A 20,297-nucleotide genomic window follows, 5' to 3' on the forward strand; every position below is an offset into this window, starting at 1 on the left:
AGCTCTGACTGGGGGAGCTTATCTAGACTGTTAACTCCATTCTGACTGGCTATGTTCACATCTGATCTGTTTATTTGGGAGAGAATGAAATATAAAGGGGTAAAATCAGGAGGGTGTGTTTTTTTTTTTTTTTTTTTTTTTTTTTTTCCCTCCCTTCACTAAAGTCTGATCTGCTGCTGTGGATAATTTCCAAACTCTGGTCATTACATCCAAGTGCAGGTCTGACTGGGAGTCTGACTGGGAGTCTGAGTGGGACGTTCTCATTGGGTCAACACTGGTGCGCCACCTGCAGTGTTTTTGTTTTTTTGCACTGTGTTTCTCAGGGAGTTTAGTCTTGTCTGTCTGGAGTTGTGATGTTCTGCAGGGAAGCAGCTGGACCACGGTCTGCTGCTGAACGGATGGTTTAGCAAAAACTCAACTGTACACTTTTCCTCTAACTTCAGGCGATCAGCTGCGAGGTTTGATGTCCAAATCTGACCTCTTTAGTTTTGGGCTAGGGTTACGTCAGTGATCCTCGAACAGCGGAAACATTTGAGTTTTCTGTTTATTTTTTTTATTGTATTTCACAGATTTAATATTTTAATTGGAAAACCTACATTAAAGCACTTCAGTTATTGGAATCTTGATTTTACAACCATAATGCAGGAATCTTCTTATGCTGTTTTATATTTTGTACCGACGTTGATCATGTTTGCATAGAATCAGACTGTTTATTATGAGTCTGAATGAGCTTTTTAATCTGACTTGTAAAGTAAAAATTGCATGTGATGAAAATCATATTTCCCTTTAATGTCCAGTCAGACCCCGCTGATGCACCCTGTTATTCTTTATGTAATTTAAAAGAAAATGCGATTTGTGTATAAAAGTGAAAGCATTTTTAAATAGTTTAATACCAAAAGCATCAGCAAATGTAAAAATGTAGATCTGTCTGACTTCTTACAGAACCTCAAAGACTCAAATCCAATAAATCAGCTTTTACACAAAAATAAGTCATAAAAATGAAACACGCTGGAGTTTCTTTATGTGGAAGCAGGATATGAAAACAGCAAGCCAGACGATCTGCCTGTGTACAGACTTCCTGTTTCACAGTGTACTGTAGATGTTCAATCGAAGCACGACTGAGTGCAGAATGAACCAGTTTGAGGATTGTGGGCGAGGACGTAAGCTTCAATTACTTCTTAGCCTCAAATATTAGCCTTGTATCTCCAGGATGAAAATAAAAAAATAAAAATCACATCTTTCTACAACATTGCAGAAGAATAAACTTCTAATCAGAGAATCATGGCCTGCTAAGCCCTCTAGATTTACAGATAGCAGATTTACAAAAGAGCAGCAGGGTGATGAACACTTTAGTTTCAGAATCCAGCCACAGGTCACATAGAACGGGTCATTTATATTGAACTGGGAATTAAGCAGCATCCCTGGCTAACTGGCCACAGACTGGTTTTAATCGTATGGTTGCAAAACTATTAAAACCAAAAGTAGTTTTTTTTTCCAGAAGCAACTAAAGCCTCGGGTACAAAAGATTGCAGTTTTCCATGTGAGGACCATTGAACCATTTAACCCCACCACCTCAGCTTTGGGGGTGGGGCTGTAGTGGGTATGGCCACATCAAACACTGCCTCTGGACCACTCGATGAACAGACAAAGTAGAGATTGGCTCCCAGCAGAACCAGCATAGGCAGGAAGGAGAGGCCGAACCCCAGAGAACGAACACTGCTGCCAAGAACCACACACACCCAGTAGATCAACCTAAACAGGGGCATCAGGAGTTTAGTGAGGAACAGTCAGAAAAAAACAAAAAAAGAGAAAGTCTAATAATAATAATAATAATAATAGTAAAGAAAATAATAAAAGACTGTGTCTTTAAACAAACTCTCACACACCTGCCGAAGACAAAGATGATGGTCAACAAGGGCACCAGTTTGAGCATGTCCTGGTGGATGTAGGTTGCCATGACAGCAAGCTGGATGAAGTAGAGCAGGTAGAGATGTAGAGAATCTCGCACATAATTGCCATGAATGGTAACTTCACGCACCCTCCGATTCCCTTCAAACAGAGGCTTTAGAGCCCCGAACTTAAACCTGGACACACCCTGCACTAACACACCTGAGAGAGAGCACGAGACAAAGAGAGAGAGAGAGAGCACGAGACAAAGAGAGAGAGACAGAGAGAGAGCGAGAGACAAAGAGAGAGACACAGAGAGAACGCGAGAGAGAGAGCGACATAGAGAAACAGAGAGAGAGAGAGAGCGCGAGACAAAGAGAGAGAGAGAGCACGAGACAAAGAGAGAGAGACAGAGAGAGAGCGAGAGACAAAGAGAGAGACACAGAGAGAACGCGAGACAGAGAGCGACACAGAGAAACAGAGCGAGAGAGAGACAGAGCGAGAGACAAAGAGAGAGAGAGCGCGAGACAAAGAGAGAGACAGAGCGAGAGACAAAGAGAGAGAGAGAGCACGAGACAAAGAGAGAGAGACAGAGAGAGAGCGAGAGACAAAGAGAGAGACACAGAGAGAACGCGAGACAGAGAGCGACACAGAGAAACAGAGCGAGAGAGAGACAGAGCGAGAGACAAAGAGAGAGAGAGCGCGAGACAAAGAGAGACAGAGCGAGAGACAAAGAGAGAGAGAGACAGTATGTTACTATTGCTAATAAAAATCACAAGATCATCTGTCAAGCAAAACCTTGTCTCTTCAGAAGCATTTACATTTATATTTAATTATTAATATAATAATAATCCTCCTCTGAACAAACACCGTTCTCGTCAAGTACCCTCCCAATAAAAAACAACAACAACAACAATAATAATAATAATAATAATAATAAGCAATGTGATTAATGGAGTGTATTCTCAGACAGATTTTTTTTGTGTTTTTACAAACATGAAGTGTTAAAAGGCATGTCGTACTGTAGGGGTGTGTCGTACTGTAGGGGTGTGCCGTACTGTAGGGGTGTGCCGTACTGTAGGGGTGTGTCGTACTGTAGATGTAGTGCTGGTGTGTCTTACAGTAAGGGTGTGTCTTACTGTAGATGTAGTGCTGGTGTGTCTTACTGTAGGGGTGTGTCATACTGTAAGGGTGTGTCATACTGTAGAAGTAGTGCTGGTGTGTCTTACTGTAAGGGTGTGTCTTACTGTAGATGTAGTGCTGGTGTGTCTTACTGTAAGGGTGTGTCTTACTGTAGATGTAGTGCTGGTGTGTCTTACTGTAGGGGTGTGTCTTACTGTAGGGGTGTGTCTTACTCTAGATGTAGTGCTGGTGTGTCTTACTGTAGGGGTGTGTCTTACTGTAGGGGTGTGTCTTACTCTAGATGTAGTGCTGGTGTGTCGTACTGTAGGGGTGTGTCTTACTGTAAGGGTGTGTCATACTGTAGATGTAGTGCTGGTGTGTCTTACTGTAGGGGTGTGTCGTACTGTAGGGGTGTGTCATACTGTAGATGTAGTGCTGGTGTGTCGTACTGTAGGGGTGTGTCTTACTGTAAGGGTGTGTCATACTGTAGATGTAGTGCTGGTGTGTCGTACTGTAGGGGTGTGTCGTACTGTAGGGGTGTGTCGTACTGTAGGGGTGTGTCGTACTGTAGATGTAGTGCTGGTGTGTCGTACTGTAGGGGTGTGTCTTACTGTAGGGGTGTGTCTTACTCTAGATGTAGTGCTGGTGTGTCTTACTGTAGGGGTGTGTCGTACTGTAGATGTAGTGCTGGTGTGTTTTACTGTAGGGGTGTGTCTTACTGTAAATGTAGTGCTGGTGTGTTTTACTGTAGGGGTGTGTCTTACTGTAGGGGTGTGTCGTACTGTAGATGTAGTGCTGGTGTGTCTTACTGTAGATGTAGTGCTGGTGTGTCTTACTGTAGGGGTGTGTCATACTGTAGATGTAGTGCTGGTGTGTCTTACTGTAGATGTAGTGCTGGTGTGTCGTACTGTAGGGGTGTGTCTTACTGTAAGGGTGTGTCATACTGTAGATGTAGTGCTGGTGTGTCTTACTGTAGGGGTGTGTCGTACTGTAGGGGTGTGTCATACTGTAGATGTAGTGCTGGTGTGTCGTACTGTAGGGGTGTGTCTTACTGTAAGGGTGTGTCATACTGTAGATGTAGTGCTGGTGTGTCTTACTGTAGGGGTGTGTCGTACTGTAGGGGTGTGTCGTACTGTAGGGGTGTGTCATACTGTAGATGTAGTGCTGGTGTGTCGTACTGTAGGGGTGTGTCTTACTGTAGGGGTGTGTCTTACTCTAGATGTAGTGCTGGTGTGTCTTACTGTAGGGGTGTGTCGTACTGTAGATGTAGTGCTGGTGTGTTTTACTGTAGGGGTGTGTCTTACTGTAAATGTAGTGCTGGTGTGTTTTACTGTAGGGGTGTGTCTTACTGTAGGGGTGTGTCGTACTGTAGATGTAGTGCTGGTGTGTCTTACTGTAGATGTAGTGCTGGTGTGTCTTACTGTAGGGGTGTGTCATACTGTAGATGTAGTGCTGGTGTGTCTTACTGTAGATGTAGTGCTGGTGTGTCGTACTGTAGGGGTGTGTCTTACTGTAGGGGTGTGTCTTACTGTAGATGTAGTGCTGGTGTGTCTTACTGTAGGGGTGTGTCATACTGTAGATGTAGTGCTGGTGTGTCGTACTGTAGGGGTGTGTCTTACTGTAGATGTAGTGCTGGTGTGTCGTACTGTAGGGGTGTGTCTTACTGTAGATGTAGTGCTGGTGTGTCGTACTGTAGGGGTGTGTCTTACTGTAGATGTAGTGCTGGTGTGTCTTACTGTAGGGGTGTGTCTTACTGTAGGGGTGTGTCTTACTGTAGATGTAGTACTGGTGTGTCATACTGTAGGGGTGTGTCATACTGTAGAGGTGTGTCATACTGTAGATGTAGTGCTGGTGTGTTTTACTGTAGGGGTAGTGCTGGTGTGTCTTACTGTAGGGGTGTGTCTTACTGTAGATGTAGTGCTGGTGTGTTTTACTGTAGGGGTGTGTCTTACTGTAGGGGTGTGTCATACTGTAGATGTAGTGCTGGTGTGTTTTACTGTAGGGGTGTGTCTTACTGTAGATGTAGTGCTGGTGTGTTTTACTGTAGGGGTGTGTCTTACTGTAGATGTAGTGCTGGTGTGTTTTACTGTAGGGGTGTGTCTTACTGTAGATGTAGTGCTGGTGTGTCTTACTGTAGGGGTGTGTCATACTGTAGATGTAGTGCTGGTGTGTCTTACTGTAGATGTAGTGCTGGTGTGTCTTACTGTAGGGGTGTGTCTTACTGTAGATGTAGTGCTGGTGTGTCGTACTGTAGGGGTGTGTCTTACTGTAGATGTAGTGCTGGTGTGTCGTACTGTAGGGGTGTGTCTTACTGTAGATGTAGTGCTGGTGTGTCTTACTGTAGGGGTGTGTCTTACTGTAGGGGTGTGTCGTACTGTAGATGTAGTACTGGTGTGTCATACTGTAGGGGTGTGTCATACTGTAGAGGTGTGTCATACTGTAGATGTAGTGCTGGTGTGTTTTACTGTAGGGGTGTGTCTTACTGTAGATGTAGTGCTGGTGTGTTTTACTGTAGGGTGTGTCTTACTGTAGGGGTGTGTCATACTGTAGATGTAGTGCTGGTGTGTTTTACTGTAGGGGTGTGTCTTACTGTAGATGTAGTGCGGGTGTGTCTTACTGTAGGGGTGTGTCTTACTGTAGGGGTGTGTCTTACTGTAGATGTAGTGCTGGTGTATCTTACTGTAGGGGTGTGTCGTACTGTAGGGGTGTGTCTTACTGTAGATGTAGTGCGGGTGTGTCTTACTGTAGGGGTGTGTCTTACTGTAGATGTAGTGCTGGTGTTTCTTACTGTAGGAGTGTGTCTTACTGTAGATGTAGTGCTGGTGTGTCTTACTGTAGGGGTGTGTCTTACTGTAGATGTAGTGCTGGTGTGTCTTACTGAAGGGGTGTGTCTTACTGTAGGGGTGTGTCTTACTGTAGATGTAGTACTGGTGTGTCATACTGTAGGGGTGTGTCATACTGTAGAGGTGTGTCATACTGTAGATGTAGTGCTGGTGTGTTTTACTGTAGGGGTAGTGCTGGTGTGTCTTACTGTAGGGGTGTGTCTTACTGTAGATGTAGTGCTGGTGTGTTTTACTGTAGGGGTGTGTCTTACTGTAGGGGTGTGTCATACTGTAGATGTAGTGCTGGTGTGTTTTACTGTAGGGGTGTGTCTTACTGTAGATGTAGTGCTGGTGTGTCTTACTGTAGGGGTGTGTCATACTGTAGATGTAGTGCTGGTGTGTCTTACTGTAGATGTAGTGCTGGTGTGTCTTACTGTAGGGGTGTGTCATACTGTAGATGTAGTGCTGGTGTGTCTTACTGTAGATGTAGTGCTGGTGTGTCGTACTGTAGGGGTGTGTCTTACTGTAAGGGTGTGTCATACTGTAGATGTAGTGCTGGTGTCTTACTGTAGGGGTGTGTCGTACTGTAGGGGTGTGTCATACTGTAGATGTAGTGCTGGTGTGTCGTACTGTAGGGGTGTGTCTTACTGTAAGGGTGTGTCATACTGTAGATGTAGTGCTGGTGTGTCTTACTGTAGGGGTGTGTCGTACTGTAGGGGTGTGTCGTACTGTAGGGGTGTGTCATACTGTAGATGTAGTGCTGGTGTGTCGTACTGTAGGGGTGTGTCTTACTGTAGGGGTGTGTCTTACTCTAGATGTAGTGCTGGTGTGTCTTACTGTAGGGGTGTGTCGTACTGTAGATGTAGTGCTGGTGTGTCTTACTGTAGGGGTGTGTCTTACTGTAGGGGTGTGTCTTACTGTAGATGTAGTACTGGTGTGTCATACTGTAGGGGTGTGTCATACTGTAGAGGTGTGTCATACTGTAGATGTAGTGCTGGTGTGTTTTACTGTAGGGGTAGTGCTGGTGTGTCTTACTGTAGGGGTGTGTCTTACTGTAGATGTAGTGCTGGTGTGTTTTACTGTAGGGGTGTGTCTTACTGTAGGGGTGTGTCATACTGTAGATGTAGTGCTGGTGTGTTTTACTGTAGGGGTGTGTCTTACTGTAGATGTAGTGCTGGTGTGTTTTACTGTAGGGGTGTGTCTTACTGTAGATGTAGTGCTGGTGTGTTTTACTGTAGGGGTGTGTCTTACTGTAGATGTAGTGCTGGTGTGTCTTACTGTAGGGGTGTGTCATACTGTAGATGTAGTGCTGGTGTGTCTTACTGTAGATGTAGTGCTGGTGTGTCTTACTGTAGGGGTGTGTCTTACTGTAGATGTAGTGCTGGTGTGTCTTACTGTAGGGGTGTGTCTTACTGTAGATGTAGTGCTGGTGTGTCGTACTGTAGGGGTGTGTCTTACTGTAGATGTAGTGCTGGTGTGTCTTACTGTAGGGGTGTGTCTTACTGTAGGGGTGTGTCGTACTGTAGATGTAGTACTGGTGTGTCATACTGTAGGGGTGTGTCATACTGTAGAGGTGTGTCATACTGTAGATGTAGTGCTGGTGTGTTTTACTGTAGGGGTGTGTCTTACTGTAGATGTAGTGCTGGTGTGTTTTACTGTAGGGGTGTGTCTTACTGTAGATGTAGTGCGGGTGTGTCTTACTGTAGGGGTGTGTCTTACTGTAGGGGTGTGTCTTACTGTAGATGTAGTGCTGGTGTATCTTACTGTAGGGGTGTGTCGTACTGTAGGGGTGTGTCTTACTGTAGATGTAGTGCGGGTGTGTCTTACTGTAGGGGTGTGTCGTACTGTAGGGGTGTGTCGTACTGTAGATGTAGTGCTGGTGTGTTTTACTGTAGGGGTGTGTCTTACTGTAGATGTAGTGCGGGTGTGTCTTACTGTAGGGGTGTGTCTTACTGTAGGGGTGTGTCTTACTGTAGATGTAGTGCTGGTGTATCTTACTGTAGGGGTGTGTCTTACTGTAGGGGTGTGTCTTACTGTAGATGTAGTGCTGGTGTGTCGTACTGTAGGGGTGTGTCTTACTGTAGATGTAGTGCTGGTGTGTCTTACTGTAGGGGTGTGTCGTACTGTAGATGTAGTGCTGGTGTGTCTTACTGTAGGGGTGTGTCTTACTGTAGGGGTGTGTCTTACTGTAGATGTAGTGCTGGTGTGTCTTACTGTAGGGGTGTGTCTTACTGTAGATGTAGTGCTGGTGTGTCTTACTGTAGGGGTGTGTCTTACTGTAGATGTAGTGCTGGTGTGTCTTACTGTAGGGGTGTGTCTTACTGTAGGGGTGTGTCTTACTGTAGATGTAGTGCTGGTGTGTCGTACTGTAGGGGTGTGTCTTACTGTAGATGTAGTGCTGGTGTGTCTTACTGTAGGGGTGTGTCTTACTGTAGGGGTGTGTCTTACTGTAGATGTAGTGCTGGTGTTTCTTACTGTAGGAGTGTGTCTTACTGTAGATGTAGTGCTGGTGTGTCTTACTGTAGGGGTGTGTTTTACTGTAGATGTAGTGCTGGTGTGTTTTACTGTAGGAGTGTGTCTTACTGTAGATGTAGTGCTGGTGTGTTTTACTGTAGGGGGTGTGTTTTACTGTAGGGGTGTGTCGTACTGTAGATGTAGTGCTGGTGTGTTTTACTGTAGGGGTAGTGCTGGTGTGTCTTACTGTAGGGGTGTGTTTTACTGTAGATGTAGTGCTGGTGCGTCTTACTGTAGGGGTGTGTCTTACTGTAGATGTAGTGCTGGTGTGTCTTACTGTAGGGGTGTGTCTTACTGTAGATGTAGTGCTGGTGTGTCTTACTGTAGGGGTGTGTCTTACTGTAGATGTAGTGCTGGTGTGTCTTACTGTAGGGGTGTGTCTTACTGTAGATGTAGTGCTGGTGTGTCTTACTGTAGGGGTGTGTCTTACTGTAGATGTAGTGCTGGTGTGTCTTACTGTAGGGGTGTGTCTTACTGTAGATGTAGTGCTGGTGTGTCTTACTGTAGGGGTGTGTCATACTGTAGATGTAGTGCTGGTGTGTCTTACTGTAGATGTAGTGCTGGTGTGTCTTACTGTAGGGGTGTGTCTTACTGTAGATGTAGTGCTGGTGTGTCGTACTGTAGGGGTGTGTCTTACTGTAGATGTAGTGCTGGTGTGTCGTACTGTAGGGGTGTGTCTTACTGTAGATGTAGTGCTGGTGTGTCTTACTGTAGGGGTGTGTCTTACTGTAGGGGTGTGTCGTACTGTAGATGTAGTACTGGTGTGTCATACTGTAGGGGTGTGTCATACTGTAGAGGTGTGTCATACTGTAGATGTAGTGCTGGTGTGTTTTACTGTAGGGGTGTGTCTTACTGTAGATGTAGTGCTGGTGTGTTTTACTGTAGGGTGTGTCTTACTGTAGGGGTGTGTCATACTGTAGATGTAGTGCTGGTGTGTTTTACTGTAGGGGTGTGTCTTACTGTAGATGTAGTGCGGGTGTGTCTTACTGTAGGGGTGTGTCTTACTGTAGGGGTGTGTCTTACTGTAGATGTAGTGCTGGTGTATCTTACTGTAGGGGTGTGTCGTACTGTAGGGGTGTGTCTTACTGTAGATGTAGTGCGGGTGTGTCTTACTGTAGGGGTGTGTCTTACTGTAGATGTAGTGCTGGTGTTTCTTACTGTAGGAGTGTGTCTTACTGTAGATGTAGTGCTGGTGTGTCTTACTGTAGGGGTGTGTCTTACTGTAGATGTAGTGCTGGTGTGTCTTACTGAAGGGGTGTGTCTTACTGTAGGGGTGTGTCTTACTGTAGATGTAGTACTGGTGTGTCATACTGTAGGGGTGTGTCATACTGTAGAGGTGTGTCATACTGTAGATGTAGTGCTGGTGTGTTTTACTGTAGGGGTAGTGCTGGTGTGTCTTACTGTAGGGGTGTGTCTTACTGTAGATGTAGTGCTGGTGTGTTTTACTGTAGGGGTGTGTCTTACTGTAGGGGTGTGTCATACTGTAGATGTAGTGCTGGTGTGTTTTACTGTAGGGGTGTGTCTTACTGTAGATGTAGTGCTGGTGTGTCTTACTGTAGGGGTGTGTCATACTGTAGATGTAGTGCTGGTGTGTCTTACTGTAGATGTAGTGCTGGTGTGTCTTACTGTAGGGGTGTGTCATACTGTAGATGTAGTGCTGGTGTGTCTTACTGTAGATGTAGTGCTGGTGTGTCGTACTGTAGGGGTGTGTCTTACTGTAAGGGTGTGTCATACTGTAGATGTAGTGCTGGTGTCTTACTGTAGGGGTGTGTCGTACTGTAGGGGTGTGTCATACTGTAGATGTAGTGCTGGTGTGTCGTACTGTAGGGGTGTGTCTTACTGTAAGGGTGTGTCATACTGTAGATGTAGTGCTGGTGTGTCTTACTGTAGGGGTGTGTCGTACTGTAGGGGTGTGTCGTACTGTAGGGGTGTGTCATACTGTAGATGTAGTGCTGGTGTGTCGTACTGTAGGGGTGTGTCTTACTGTAGGGGTGTGTCTTACTCTAGATGTAGTGCTGGTGTGTCTTACTGTAGGGGTGTGTCGTACTGTAGATGTAGTGCTGGTGTGTCTTACTGTAGGGGTGTGTCTTACTGTAGGGGTGTGTCTTACTGTAGATGTAGTACTGGTGTGTCATACTGTAGGGGTGTGTCATACTGTAGAGGTGTGTCATACTGTAGATGTAGTGCTGGTGTGTTTTACTGTAGGGGTAGTGCTGGTGTGTCTTACTGTAGGGGTGTGTCTTACTGTAGATGTAGTGCTGGTGTGTTTTACTGTAGGGGTGTGTCTTACTGTAGGGGTGTGTCATACTGTAGATGTAGTGCTGGTGTGTTTTACTGTAGGGGTGTGTCTTACTGTAGATGTAGTGCTGGTGTGTTTTACTGTAGGGGTGTGTCTTACTGTAGATGTAGTGCTGGTGTGTTTTACTGTAGGGGTGTGTCTTACTGTAGATGTAGTGCTGGTGTGTCTTACTGTAGGGGTGTGTCATACTGTAGATGTAGTGCTGGTGTGTCTTACTGTAGATGTAGTGCTGGTGTGTCTTACTGTAGGGGTGTGTCTTACTGTAGATGTAGTGCTGGTGTGTCTTACTGTAGGGGTGTGTCTTACTGTAGATGTAGTGCTGGTGTGTCGTACTGTAGGGGTGTGTCTTACTGTAGATGTAGTGCTGGTGTGTCTTACTGTAGGGGTGTGTCTTACTGTAGGGGTGTGTCGTACTGTAGATGTAGTACTGGTGTGTCATACTGTAGGGGTGTGTCATACTGTAGAGGTGTGTCATACTGTAGATGTAGTGCTGGTGTGTTTTACTGTAGGGGTGTGTCTTACTGTAGATGTAGTGCTGGTGTGTTTTACTGTAGGGGTGTGTCTTACTGTAGATGTAGTGCGGGTGTGTCTTACTGTAGGGGTGTGTCTTACTGTAGGGGTGTGTCTTACTGTAGATGTAGTGCTGGTGTATCTTACTGTAGGGGTGTGTCGTACTGTAGGGGTGTGTCTTACTGTAGATGTAGTGCGGGTGTGTCTTACTGTAGGGGTGTGTCGTACTGTAGGGGTGTGTCGTACTGTAGATGTAGTGCTGGTGTGTTTTACTGTAGGGGTGTGTCTTACTGTAGATGTAGTGCGGGTGTGTCTTACTGTAGGGGTGTGTCTTACTGTAGGGGTGTGTCTTACTGTAGATGTAGTGCTGGTGTATCTTACTGTAGGGGTGTGTCTTACTGTAGGGGTGTGTCTTACTGTAGATGTAGTGCTGGTGTGTCGTACTGTAGGGGTGTGTCTTACTGTAGATGTAGTGCTGGTGTGTCTTACTGTAGGGGTGTGTCGTACTGTAGATGTAGTGCTGGTGTGTCTTACTGTAGGGGTGTGTCTTACTGTAGGGGTGTGTCTTACTGTAGATGTAGTGCTGGTGTGTCTTACTGTAGGGGTGTGTCTTACTGTAGATGTAGTGCTGGTGTGTCTTACTGTAGGGGTGTGTCTTACTGTAGATGTAGTGCTGGTGTGTCTTACTGTAGGGGTGTGTCTTACTGTAGGGGTGTGTCTTACTGTAGATGTAGTGCTGGTGTGTCGTACTGTAGGGGTGTGTCTTACTGTAGATGTAGTGCTGGTGTGTCTTACTGTAGGGGTGTGTCTTACTGTAGGGGTGTGTCTTACTGTAGATGTAGTGCTGGTGTTTCTTACTGTAGGAGTGTGTCTTACTGTAGATGTAGTGCTGGTGTGTCTTACTGTAGGGGTGTGTTTTACTGTAGATGTAGTGCTGGTGTGTTTTACTGTAGGAGTGTGTCTTACTGTAGATGTAGTGCTGGTGTGTTTTACTGTAGGGGGTGTGTTTTACTGTAGGGGTGTGTCGTACTGTAGATGTAGTGCTGGTGTGTTTTACTGTAGGGGTAGTGCTGGTGTGTCTTACTGTAGGGGTGTGTTTTACTGTAGATGTAGTGCTGGTGCGTCTTACTGTAGGGGTGTGTCTTACTGTAGATGTAGTGCTGGTGTGTCTTACTGTAGGGGTGTGTCTTACTGTAGATGTAGTGCTGGTGTGTCTTACTGTAGGGGTGTGTCTTACTGTAGATGTAGTGCTGGTGTGTCTTACTGTAGGGGTGTGTCTTACTGTAGATGTAGTGCTGGTGTGTCGTACTGTAGGGGTGTGTCTTACTGTAGATGTAGTGCTGGTGTGTCGTACTGTAGGGGTGTGTCTTACTGTAGATGTAGTACTGGTGTGTCATACTGTAGGGGTGTGTCATACTGTAGAGGTGTGTCATACTGTAGATGTAGTGCTGGTGTGTTTTACTGTAGGGGTAGTGCTGGTGTGTCTTACTGTAGGGGTGTGTCTTACTGTAGATGTAGTGCTGGTGTGTTTTACTGTAGGGGTGTGTCTTACTGTAGGGGTGTGTCATACTGTAGATGTAGTGCTGGTGTGTTTTACTGTAGGGGTGTGTCTTACTGTAGATGTAGTGCTGGTGTGTTTTACTGTAGGGGTGTGTCTTACTGTAGATGTAGTGCTGGTGTGTTTTACTGTAGGGGTGTGTCTTACTGTAGATGTAGTGCTGGTGTGTCTTACTGTAGGGGTGTGTCATACTGTAGATGTAGTGCTGGTGTGTCTTACTGTAGATGTAGTGCTGGTGTGTCTTACTGTAGGGGTGTGTCTTACTGTAGATGTAGTGCTGGTGTGTCTTACTGTAGGGGTGTGTCATACTGTAGATGTAGTGCTGGTGTGTCTTACTGTAGATGTAGTGCTGGTGTGTCGTACTGTAGGGGTGTGTCTTACTGTAAGGGTGTGTCATACTGTAGATGTAGTGCTGGTGTGTCTTACTGTAGGGGTGTGTCGTACTGTAGGGGTGTGTCATACTGTAGATGTAGTGCTGGTGTGTCGTACTGTAGGGGTGTGTCTTACTGTAAGGGTGTGTCATACTGTAGATGTAGTGCTGGTGTGTCTTACTGTAGGGGTGTGTCGTACTGTAGGGGTGTGTCGTACTGTAGGGGTGTGTCATACTGTAGATGTAGTGCTGGTGTGTCGTACTGTAGGGGTGTGTCTTACTGTAGGGGTGTGTCTTACTCTAGATGTAGTGCTGGTGTGTCTTACTGTAGGGGTGTGTCGTACTGTAGATGTAGTGCTGGTGTGTTTTACTGTAGGGGTGTGTCTTACTGTAGGGGTGTGTCGTACTGTAGATGTAGTGCTGGTGTGTCTTACTGTAGGGGTGTGTCATACTGTAGATGTAGTGCTGGTGTGTCGTACTGTAGGGGTGTGTCTTACTGTAGATGTAGTGCTGGTGTGTCGTACTGTAGGGGTGTGTCTTACTGTAGATGTAGTGCTGGTGTGTCGTACTGTAGGGGTGTGTCTTACTGTAGATGTAGTGCTGGTGTGTCGTACTGTAGGGGTGTGTCTTACTGTAGATGTAGTGCTGGTGTGTCTTACTGTAGGGGTGTGTCTTACTGTAGGGGTGTGTCTTACTGTAGATGTAGTACTGGTGTGTCATACTGTAGGGGTGTGTCATACTGTAGAGGTGTGTCATACTGTAGATGTAGTGCTGGTGTGTTTTACTGTAGGGGTAGTGCTGGTGTGTCTTACTGTAGGGGTGTGTCTTACTGTAGATGTAGTGCTGGTGTGTTTTACTGTAGGGGTGTGTCTTACTGTAGGGGTGTGTCATACTGTAGATGTAGTGCTGGTGTGTTTTACTGTAGGGGTGTGTCTTACTGTAGATGTAGTGCTGGTGTGTTTTACTGTAGGGGTGTGTCTTACTGTAGATGTAGTGCTGGTGTGTCTTACTGTAGGGGTGTGTCATACTGTAGATGTAGTGCTGGTGTGTCTTACTGTAGATGTAGTGCTGGTGTGTCTTACTGTAGGGGTGTGTCTTACTGTAGATGTAGTGCTGGTGTGTCTTACTGTAGGGGTGTGTCTTACTGTAGATGTAGTGCTGGTGTGTCGTACTGTAGGGGTGTGTCTTACTGTAGATGTAGTGCTGGTGTGTCGTACTGTAGGGGTGTGTCTTACTGTAGATGTAGTGCTGGTGTGTCTTACTGTAGGGGTGTGTCTTACTGTAGGGGTGTGTCGTACTGTTGATGTAGTACTGGTGTGTCATACTGTAGGGGTGTGTCATACTGTAGAGGTGTGTCATACTGTAGATGTAGTGCTGGTGTGTTTTACTGTAGGGGTGTGTCATACTGTAGATGTAGTGCTGGTGTGTTTTACTGTAGGGTGTGTCTTACTGTAGGGGTGTGTCATACTGTAGATGTAGTGCTGGTGTGTTTTACTGTAGGGGTGTGTCTTACTGTAGATGTAGTGCTGGTGTGTTTTACTGTAGGGGTGTGTCTTACTGTAAGGGTGTGTCTTACTGTAGATGTAGTGCTGGTGTGTCATACTGTAGGGGTGTGTCTTACTGTAGATGTAGTGCGGGTGTGTCTTACTGTAGGGGTGTGTCTTACTGTAGGGGTGTGTCTTACTGTAGATGTAGTGCTGGTGTATCTTACTGTAGGGGTGTGTCGTACTGTAGGGGTGTGTCTTACTGTAGATGTAGTGCGGGTGTGTCTTACTGTAGGGGTGTGTCGTACTGTAGGGGTGTGTCGTACTGTAGATGTAGTGCTGGTGTGTTTTACTGTAGGGGTGTGTCTTACTGTAGATGTAGTGCTGGTGTGTTTTACTGTAGGGGTGTGTCTTACTGTAAGGGTGTGTCTTACTGTAGATGTAGTGCTGGTGTGTCATACTGTAGGGGTGTGTCTTACTGTAGATGTAGTGCGGGTGTGTCTTACTGTAGGGGTGTGTCTTACTGTAGATGTAGTGCTGGTGTATCTTACTGTAGGGGTGTGTCTTACTGTAGGGGTGTGTCTTACTGTAGATGTAGTGCTGGTGTGTCGTACTGTAGGGGTGTGTCTTACTGTAGATGTAGTGCTGGTGTGTCGTACTGTAGATGTAGTAGGGGTGTGTCTTACTGTAGGGGTGTGTCTTACTGTAGATGTAGTGCTGGTGTTTCTTACTGTAGGAGTGTGTCTTACTGTAGATGTAGTGCTGGTGTGTCTTACTGTAGGGGTGTGTTTTACTGTAGATGTAGTGCTGGTGTGTTTTACTGTAGGAGTGTGTCTTACTGTAGATGTAGTGCTGGTGTGTTTTACTGTAGGGGGTGTGTTTTACTGTAGGGGTGTGTCGTACTGTAGATGTAGTGCTGGTGTGTTTTACTGTAGGGGTAGTGCTGGTGTGTCTTACTGTAGGGGTGTGTTTTACTGTAGATGTAGTGCTGGTGCGTCTTACTGTAGGGGTGTGTCTTACTGTAGATGTAGTGCTGGTGTGTCTTACTGTAGGGGTGTGTCATACTGTAGATGTAGTGCTGGTGTGTCTTACTGTAGGGGTGTGTCTTACTGTAGATGTAGTGCTGGTGTGTCGTACTGTAGGGGTGTGTCTTACTGTAGATGTAGTGCTGGTGTGTCGTACTGTAGGGGTGTGTCTTACTGTAGATGTAGTACTGGTGTGTCGTACTGTAGGGGTGTGTCATACTGTAGAGGTGTGTCATACTGTAGATGTAGTGCTGGTGTGTTTTACTGTAGGGGTGTGTCTTACTGTAGATGTAGTGCTGGTGTGTCTTACTGTAGGGGTGTGTCTTACTGTAGGGGTGTGTCTTACTGTAGATGTAGTGCTGGTGTGTTTTACTGTAGGGGTGTGTCTTACTGTAGATGTAGTGCTGGTGTGTTTTACTGTAGGGGTGTGTCTTACTGTAGGGGTGTGTCTTACTGTAGATGTAGTGCTGGTGTGTCTTACTGTAGGGGTGTGTCTTACTGTAGGGGTGTGTCTTACTGTAGATGTAGTGCTGGTGTATCTTACTGTAGGGGTGTGTCTTACTGTAGGGGTGTGTCATACTGTAGATGTAGTGCTGGTGTGTTGTACTGTAGGGGTGTGTCGTACTGTAGATGTAGTGCTGGTGTGTTTTACTGTAGGGGTGTGTCTTACTGTAGATGTAGTGCTGGTGTGTCGTACTGTAGGGGTGTGTCTTACTGTAGATGTAGTGCTGGTGTGTCGTACTGTAGGGGTGTGTCTTACTGTAGATGTAGTGCTGGTGTGTCGTACTGTAGGGGTGTGTCTTACTGTAGATGTAGTGCTGGTGTGTCTTACTGTAGGGGTGTGTCTTACTGTAGATGTAGTGCTGGTGTGTCGTACTGTAGGGGTGTGTCTTACTGTAGGGGTGTGTCGTACTGTAGATGTAGTAGGGGTGTGTCTTACTGTAGGGGTGTGTCTTACTGTAGATGTAGTGCTGGTGTTTCTTACTGTAGGAGTGTGTCTTACTGTAGATGTAGTGCTGGTGTGTCTTACTGTAGGGGTGTGTTTTACTGTAGATGTAGTGCTGGTGTGTTTTACTGTAGGAGTGTGTCTTACTGTAGATGTAGTGCTGGTGTGTTTTACTGTAGGGGTGTGTTTTACTGTAGGGGTGTGTCGTACTGTAGATGTAGTGCTGGTGTGTCTTACTGTAGATGTAGTGCTGGTGTGTCTTACTGTAGGGGTGTGTCTTACTGTAGATGTAGTGCTGGTGTGTTTTACTGTAGGGGGTGTGTTTTACTGTAGGGGTGTGTCGTACTGTAGATGTAGTGCTAGTGTGTTTTACTGTAGGGGTGTGTTTTACTGTAGGGGTAGTGCTGGTGTGTCTTACTGTAGGGGTGTGTTTTACTGTAGATGTAGTGCTGGTGTGTCTTACTGTAGGAGTGTGTTTTACTGTAGAGGTGTGTCATACTGTAGTTGTAGTGCTGGTGCGTCTTACTGTAGGGGTGTGTTACTGTAGGGGTGTGTTTTACTGTAGATGTAGTGCTGGTGTGTCTTACTGTAGGGGTGTGTCGTACTGTAGATGTAGTGCTGGTGTGTCTTACTGTAGGGGTGTGTCGTACTGTAGGGGTGTGTCGTACTGTATATGTAGTGCTGGTGTGTCTTGCTGTAGGGGTGTGTCTTACTGTAGATGTAGTGCTGGTGTGTCTTGCTGTAGGGGTGTGTCGTACTGTAGATGTAGTGCTGGTGTGTTTTACTGTAGGGGTGTGTTTTACTGTAGGGGTGTGTCGTACTGTAGATGTAGTGCTGGTGTGTCTTACTGTAGGGGTGTGTTTTACTGTAGGGGTGTGTCGTACTGTAGATGTAGTGCTGGTGTGTTTTACTGTAGGGGGTGTGTTTTACTGTAGGGGTGTGTCGTACTGTAGATGTAGTGCTGGTGTGTCTTACTGTAGATGTAGTGCTGGTGTGTCTTGCTGTAGGGGTGTGTCGTACTGTAGATGTAGTGCTGGTGTGTCTTACTGTAGGGGTGTGTTTTACTGTAGGGGTGTGTCGTACTGTAGATGTAGTGCTGGTGTGTTTTACTGTAGGGGTGTGTCTTACTGTAGATGTAGTGCTGGTGTGTTTTACTGTAGGGGTGTGTTTTACTGTAGGGGTGTGTCTTACTGTAGATGTAGTGCTGGTGTGTTTTACTGTAGGGGTAGCAGTTAGCATACAGCTAACCATTCTGTATTAACAAAGGAAGCATTTTCAGTGTAACTCTTCTTTTAACCAAACAAGAGAAAAGGGGTTCAGATCTTACCCAGAACGATTGGGAAAGAGGCAAAGAACGCACAGCGCAGTGTGTACACCAGCCTGAAGGGGGCAGTGGAGACCTGAGGTGTTTTGAAAGGCAGGAGCACAAAACCCGCCCACACAAGCAGTGCAAACAACACTGCAGCGGCCAAGAGACATACACTCGATATCACTATCTCACTACAGCACCCACAACCACCTGAGAGAGAGAGAGAGAGAGAGAGAGAGAGAGAGAGAGAGAGAGATAGAGAGAGACAGAGAGAGAGAGTGAGAGAGTGAGAGAGAGAGTGAGAGAGAGAGAGCGTGAGAGAGAGCGTGAGAGAGAGCGAGAGAGAGTGAGAGAGAGAGCGTGAGAGTGAGAGAGAGAGAGTGAGAGAGAGAGAGTGAGAGTGAGAGAGAGAGAGTGAGAGAGAGAGAGAGACAGAGAGAGAGCGTGAGAGTGAGAGTGAGAGTGAGAGAGAGAGAGCGTGAGAGTGAGAGAGAGAGAGTGAGAGTGAGAGCGTGAGAGTGAGAGTGAGAGTGAGAGCGTGAGAGTGAGAGTGAGAGAGTGAGAGTGAGAGAGAGAGAGTGAGAGTGAGAGAGAGAGAGTGAGAGAGAGAGCGTGAGAGAGAGAGAGAGACAGAGAGAGAGCGTGAGAGTGAGAGTGAGAGAGAGAGAGAGAGAGAGGGGCAGATAATACATTTTAATGGGAAATTTCACTTTCATCTTCAATTTTCCACAAAATTAAACAGTTTTGACAAACTGAGTCAACCAGAGTGAGTTATTAGAGCTTCATGCTGGATATGAATGTTATTAGAGCTTCATACTGGATATTAAAGTTATTAGAACCTCATACAGGATATTAATGTTATTAGAGCTTCATACTGGATATTAATGTTATTAGAGCTTCATACTGGATATTAATGTTATTAGAGCTTCATACTGGATATTAAAGTTATTAGAACCTCATACAGGATATTAATGTTATTAGAACCTCATACAGGATATTAATGTTATTAGAGCTTCATACTGGATATTAATGTTATTAGAACCTCATACAGGATATTAATGTTATTAAAACTTCATACTGGATATTAATGTTATTAGAGCTTCATACTGGATATTAATGTTATTAGAACCTCATACAGGATATTAATGTTATTAAAACTTCATACTGGATATTAATGTTATTAGAGCTTCATACTGGATATTAATGTTATTAGAACTTCATACAGGATATTAATGTTATTAGAGCTTCATACTGGATATTAATGTTATTAGAGCCTCATACTGGATATTAATGTTATTAGAGCTTCATACTGGATATTAATGTTATTAGAACCTCATACTGGATATTAATGTTATTAGAACCTCATACAGGATATTAATGTTATTAGAGCTTCATACTGGATATTAATGTTATTAGAACTTCATACAGGATATTAATGTTATTAGAGCTTCATACTGGATATTAATGTTATTAGAACTGCATGGTAATGTAAATAAAGAAGGTTGTGGCTCACGGTCAGGTTTCTGCTCTGGGTGTTGATGGTACATGTGCGGCTGTGGTTTTCCTTCTGGTTCTAGAACTGGGGGTTCCATCCTGCAGACATTGTTTTGACTCAGCTCCTGCTGTTTATTGGCTGGACACACAATGGTCACCAGAGGTGTGAAATCCTGACCTGTTTTCGCCCCAGTGAGCTGACCTTCATCATCATCATCATCATCTTCACAGTCAGCCAGAGAGCCAGCTCCTCCATTTCTCTCCACCTCATCCTTCCTCTCTCCACTCAGCTCCCTGCTGCTCTCCATCCTGCTCTCCTGACCCTCCCACTCTTCCTTTCCCTCGTTTTCTCGATCACTCTCCTCTTCCTCCTTCTCTCCATCTTTCAGGACTCCACCTCCTGTCCATCCCTCAGAATTCCCACTCTCTTCTTCAGGTTCGGGGTTAAAGACCATCTGTATCTGTGTGTGTGTGTGACCACAGCAGTGAGTTAGAGGTGTACTTCTGACCTCAAGATTAAATTACGATTCTTCAGGAACTGATTCAGCACATCATAGAAATCAGATTTTCCGTATTTGACTCACTGACTCTCTAACTGATCAGCTGTTTCTAATGTTCCGGCACAGAGTAAATGACTCACTAACGGAGCGACTCTTAATGTATGTGGTAATGACTCTTTTTAGGTTTCTAAATCAAACTACTAACTGATTGCCTTCTTGCAGTCTGTTCTTTACTAACTCATTAGATTTCATTAGATGACTCACTGACTCAGATCTGTATGTAGGTTTGACAACATCTGAATCACTGAGTAACTGATTGACTCCTTTGGGGTCACAGTGAGCTCCAGTGTCTCTGTTTACACACTTTTATTTCCTCCAGATTAGAAACGTCACACGTTCTTCTCTTCTATCTCCCACAGTCCTTCAAGAGCATGATTAGATGATGAGCTTCTCCTGA

At 45.4% G+C, this 20,297-nt stretch overlaps 1 protein-coding gene across 2 annotated transcripts in view; it reads right to left on the bottom strand.

The window, feature by feature from the left end:
- Positions 1-536: 536 nt before the first annotated feature.
- The window catches only part of tmem79a (transmembrane protein 79a), a 23,084-nt gene continuing 3,323 nt past the window's right edge, over positions 537-20,297 (bottom strand). Inside the window, exons 2-6 of one of the 2 annotated variants that reach the window (XM_072672127.1) lie at positions 20,105-20,293; positions 19,360-19,801; positions 17,865-18,056; positions 1,887-2,109; positions 537-1,752 (exon numbers count right to left, since the gene is read on the bottom strand). In XM_072672127.1, the coding sequence (XP_072528228.1) occupies positions 1,560-1,752; positions 1,887-2,109; positions 17,865-18,056; positions 19,360-19,795 (1,044 nt within the window). In that variant the 5' untranslated portion in view covers positions 19,796-19,801; positions 20,105-20,293 and the 3' untranslated portion in view covers positions 537-1,559. The remainder of the gene's footprint in view (positions 1,753-1,886; positions 2,110-17,864; positions 18,057-19,359; positions 19,802-20,104; positions 20,294-20,297) is intronic. The other variant, XM_072672126.1, reaches the window with a different exon arrangement.

The sequence above is a fragment of the Salminus brasiliensis genome, unplaced genomic scaffold (assembly GCF_030463535.1).
Source record: "Salminus brasiliensis unplaced genomic scaffold, fSalBra1.hap2 scaffold_77, whole genome shotgun sequence".
Lineage (NCBI taxonomy): Eukaryota > Metazoa > Chordata > Actinopteri > Characiformes > Bryconidae > Salminus > Salminus brasiliensis.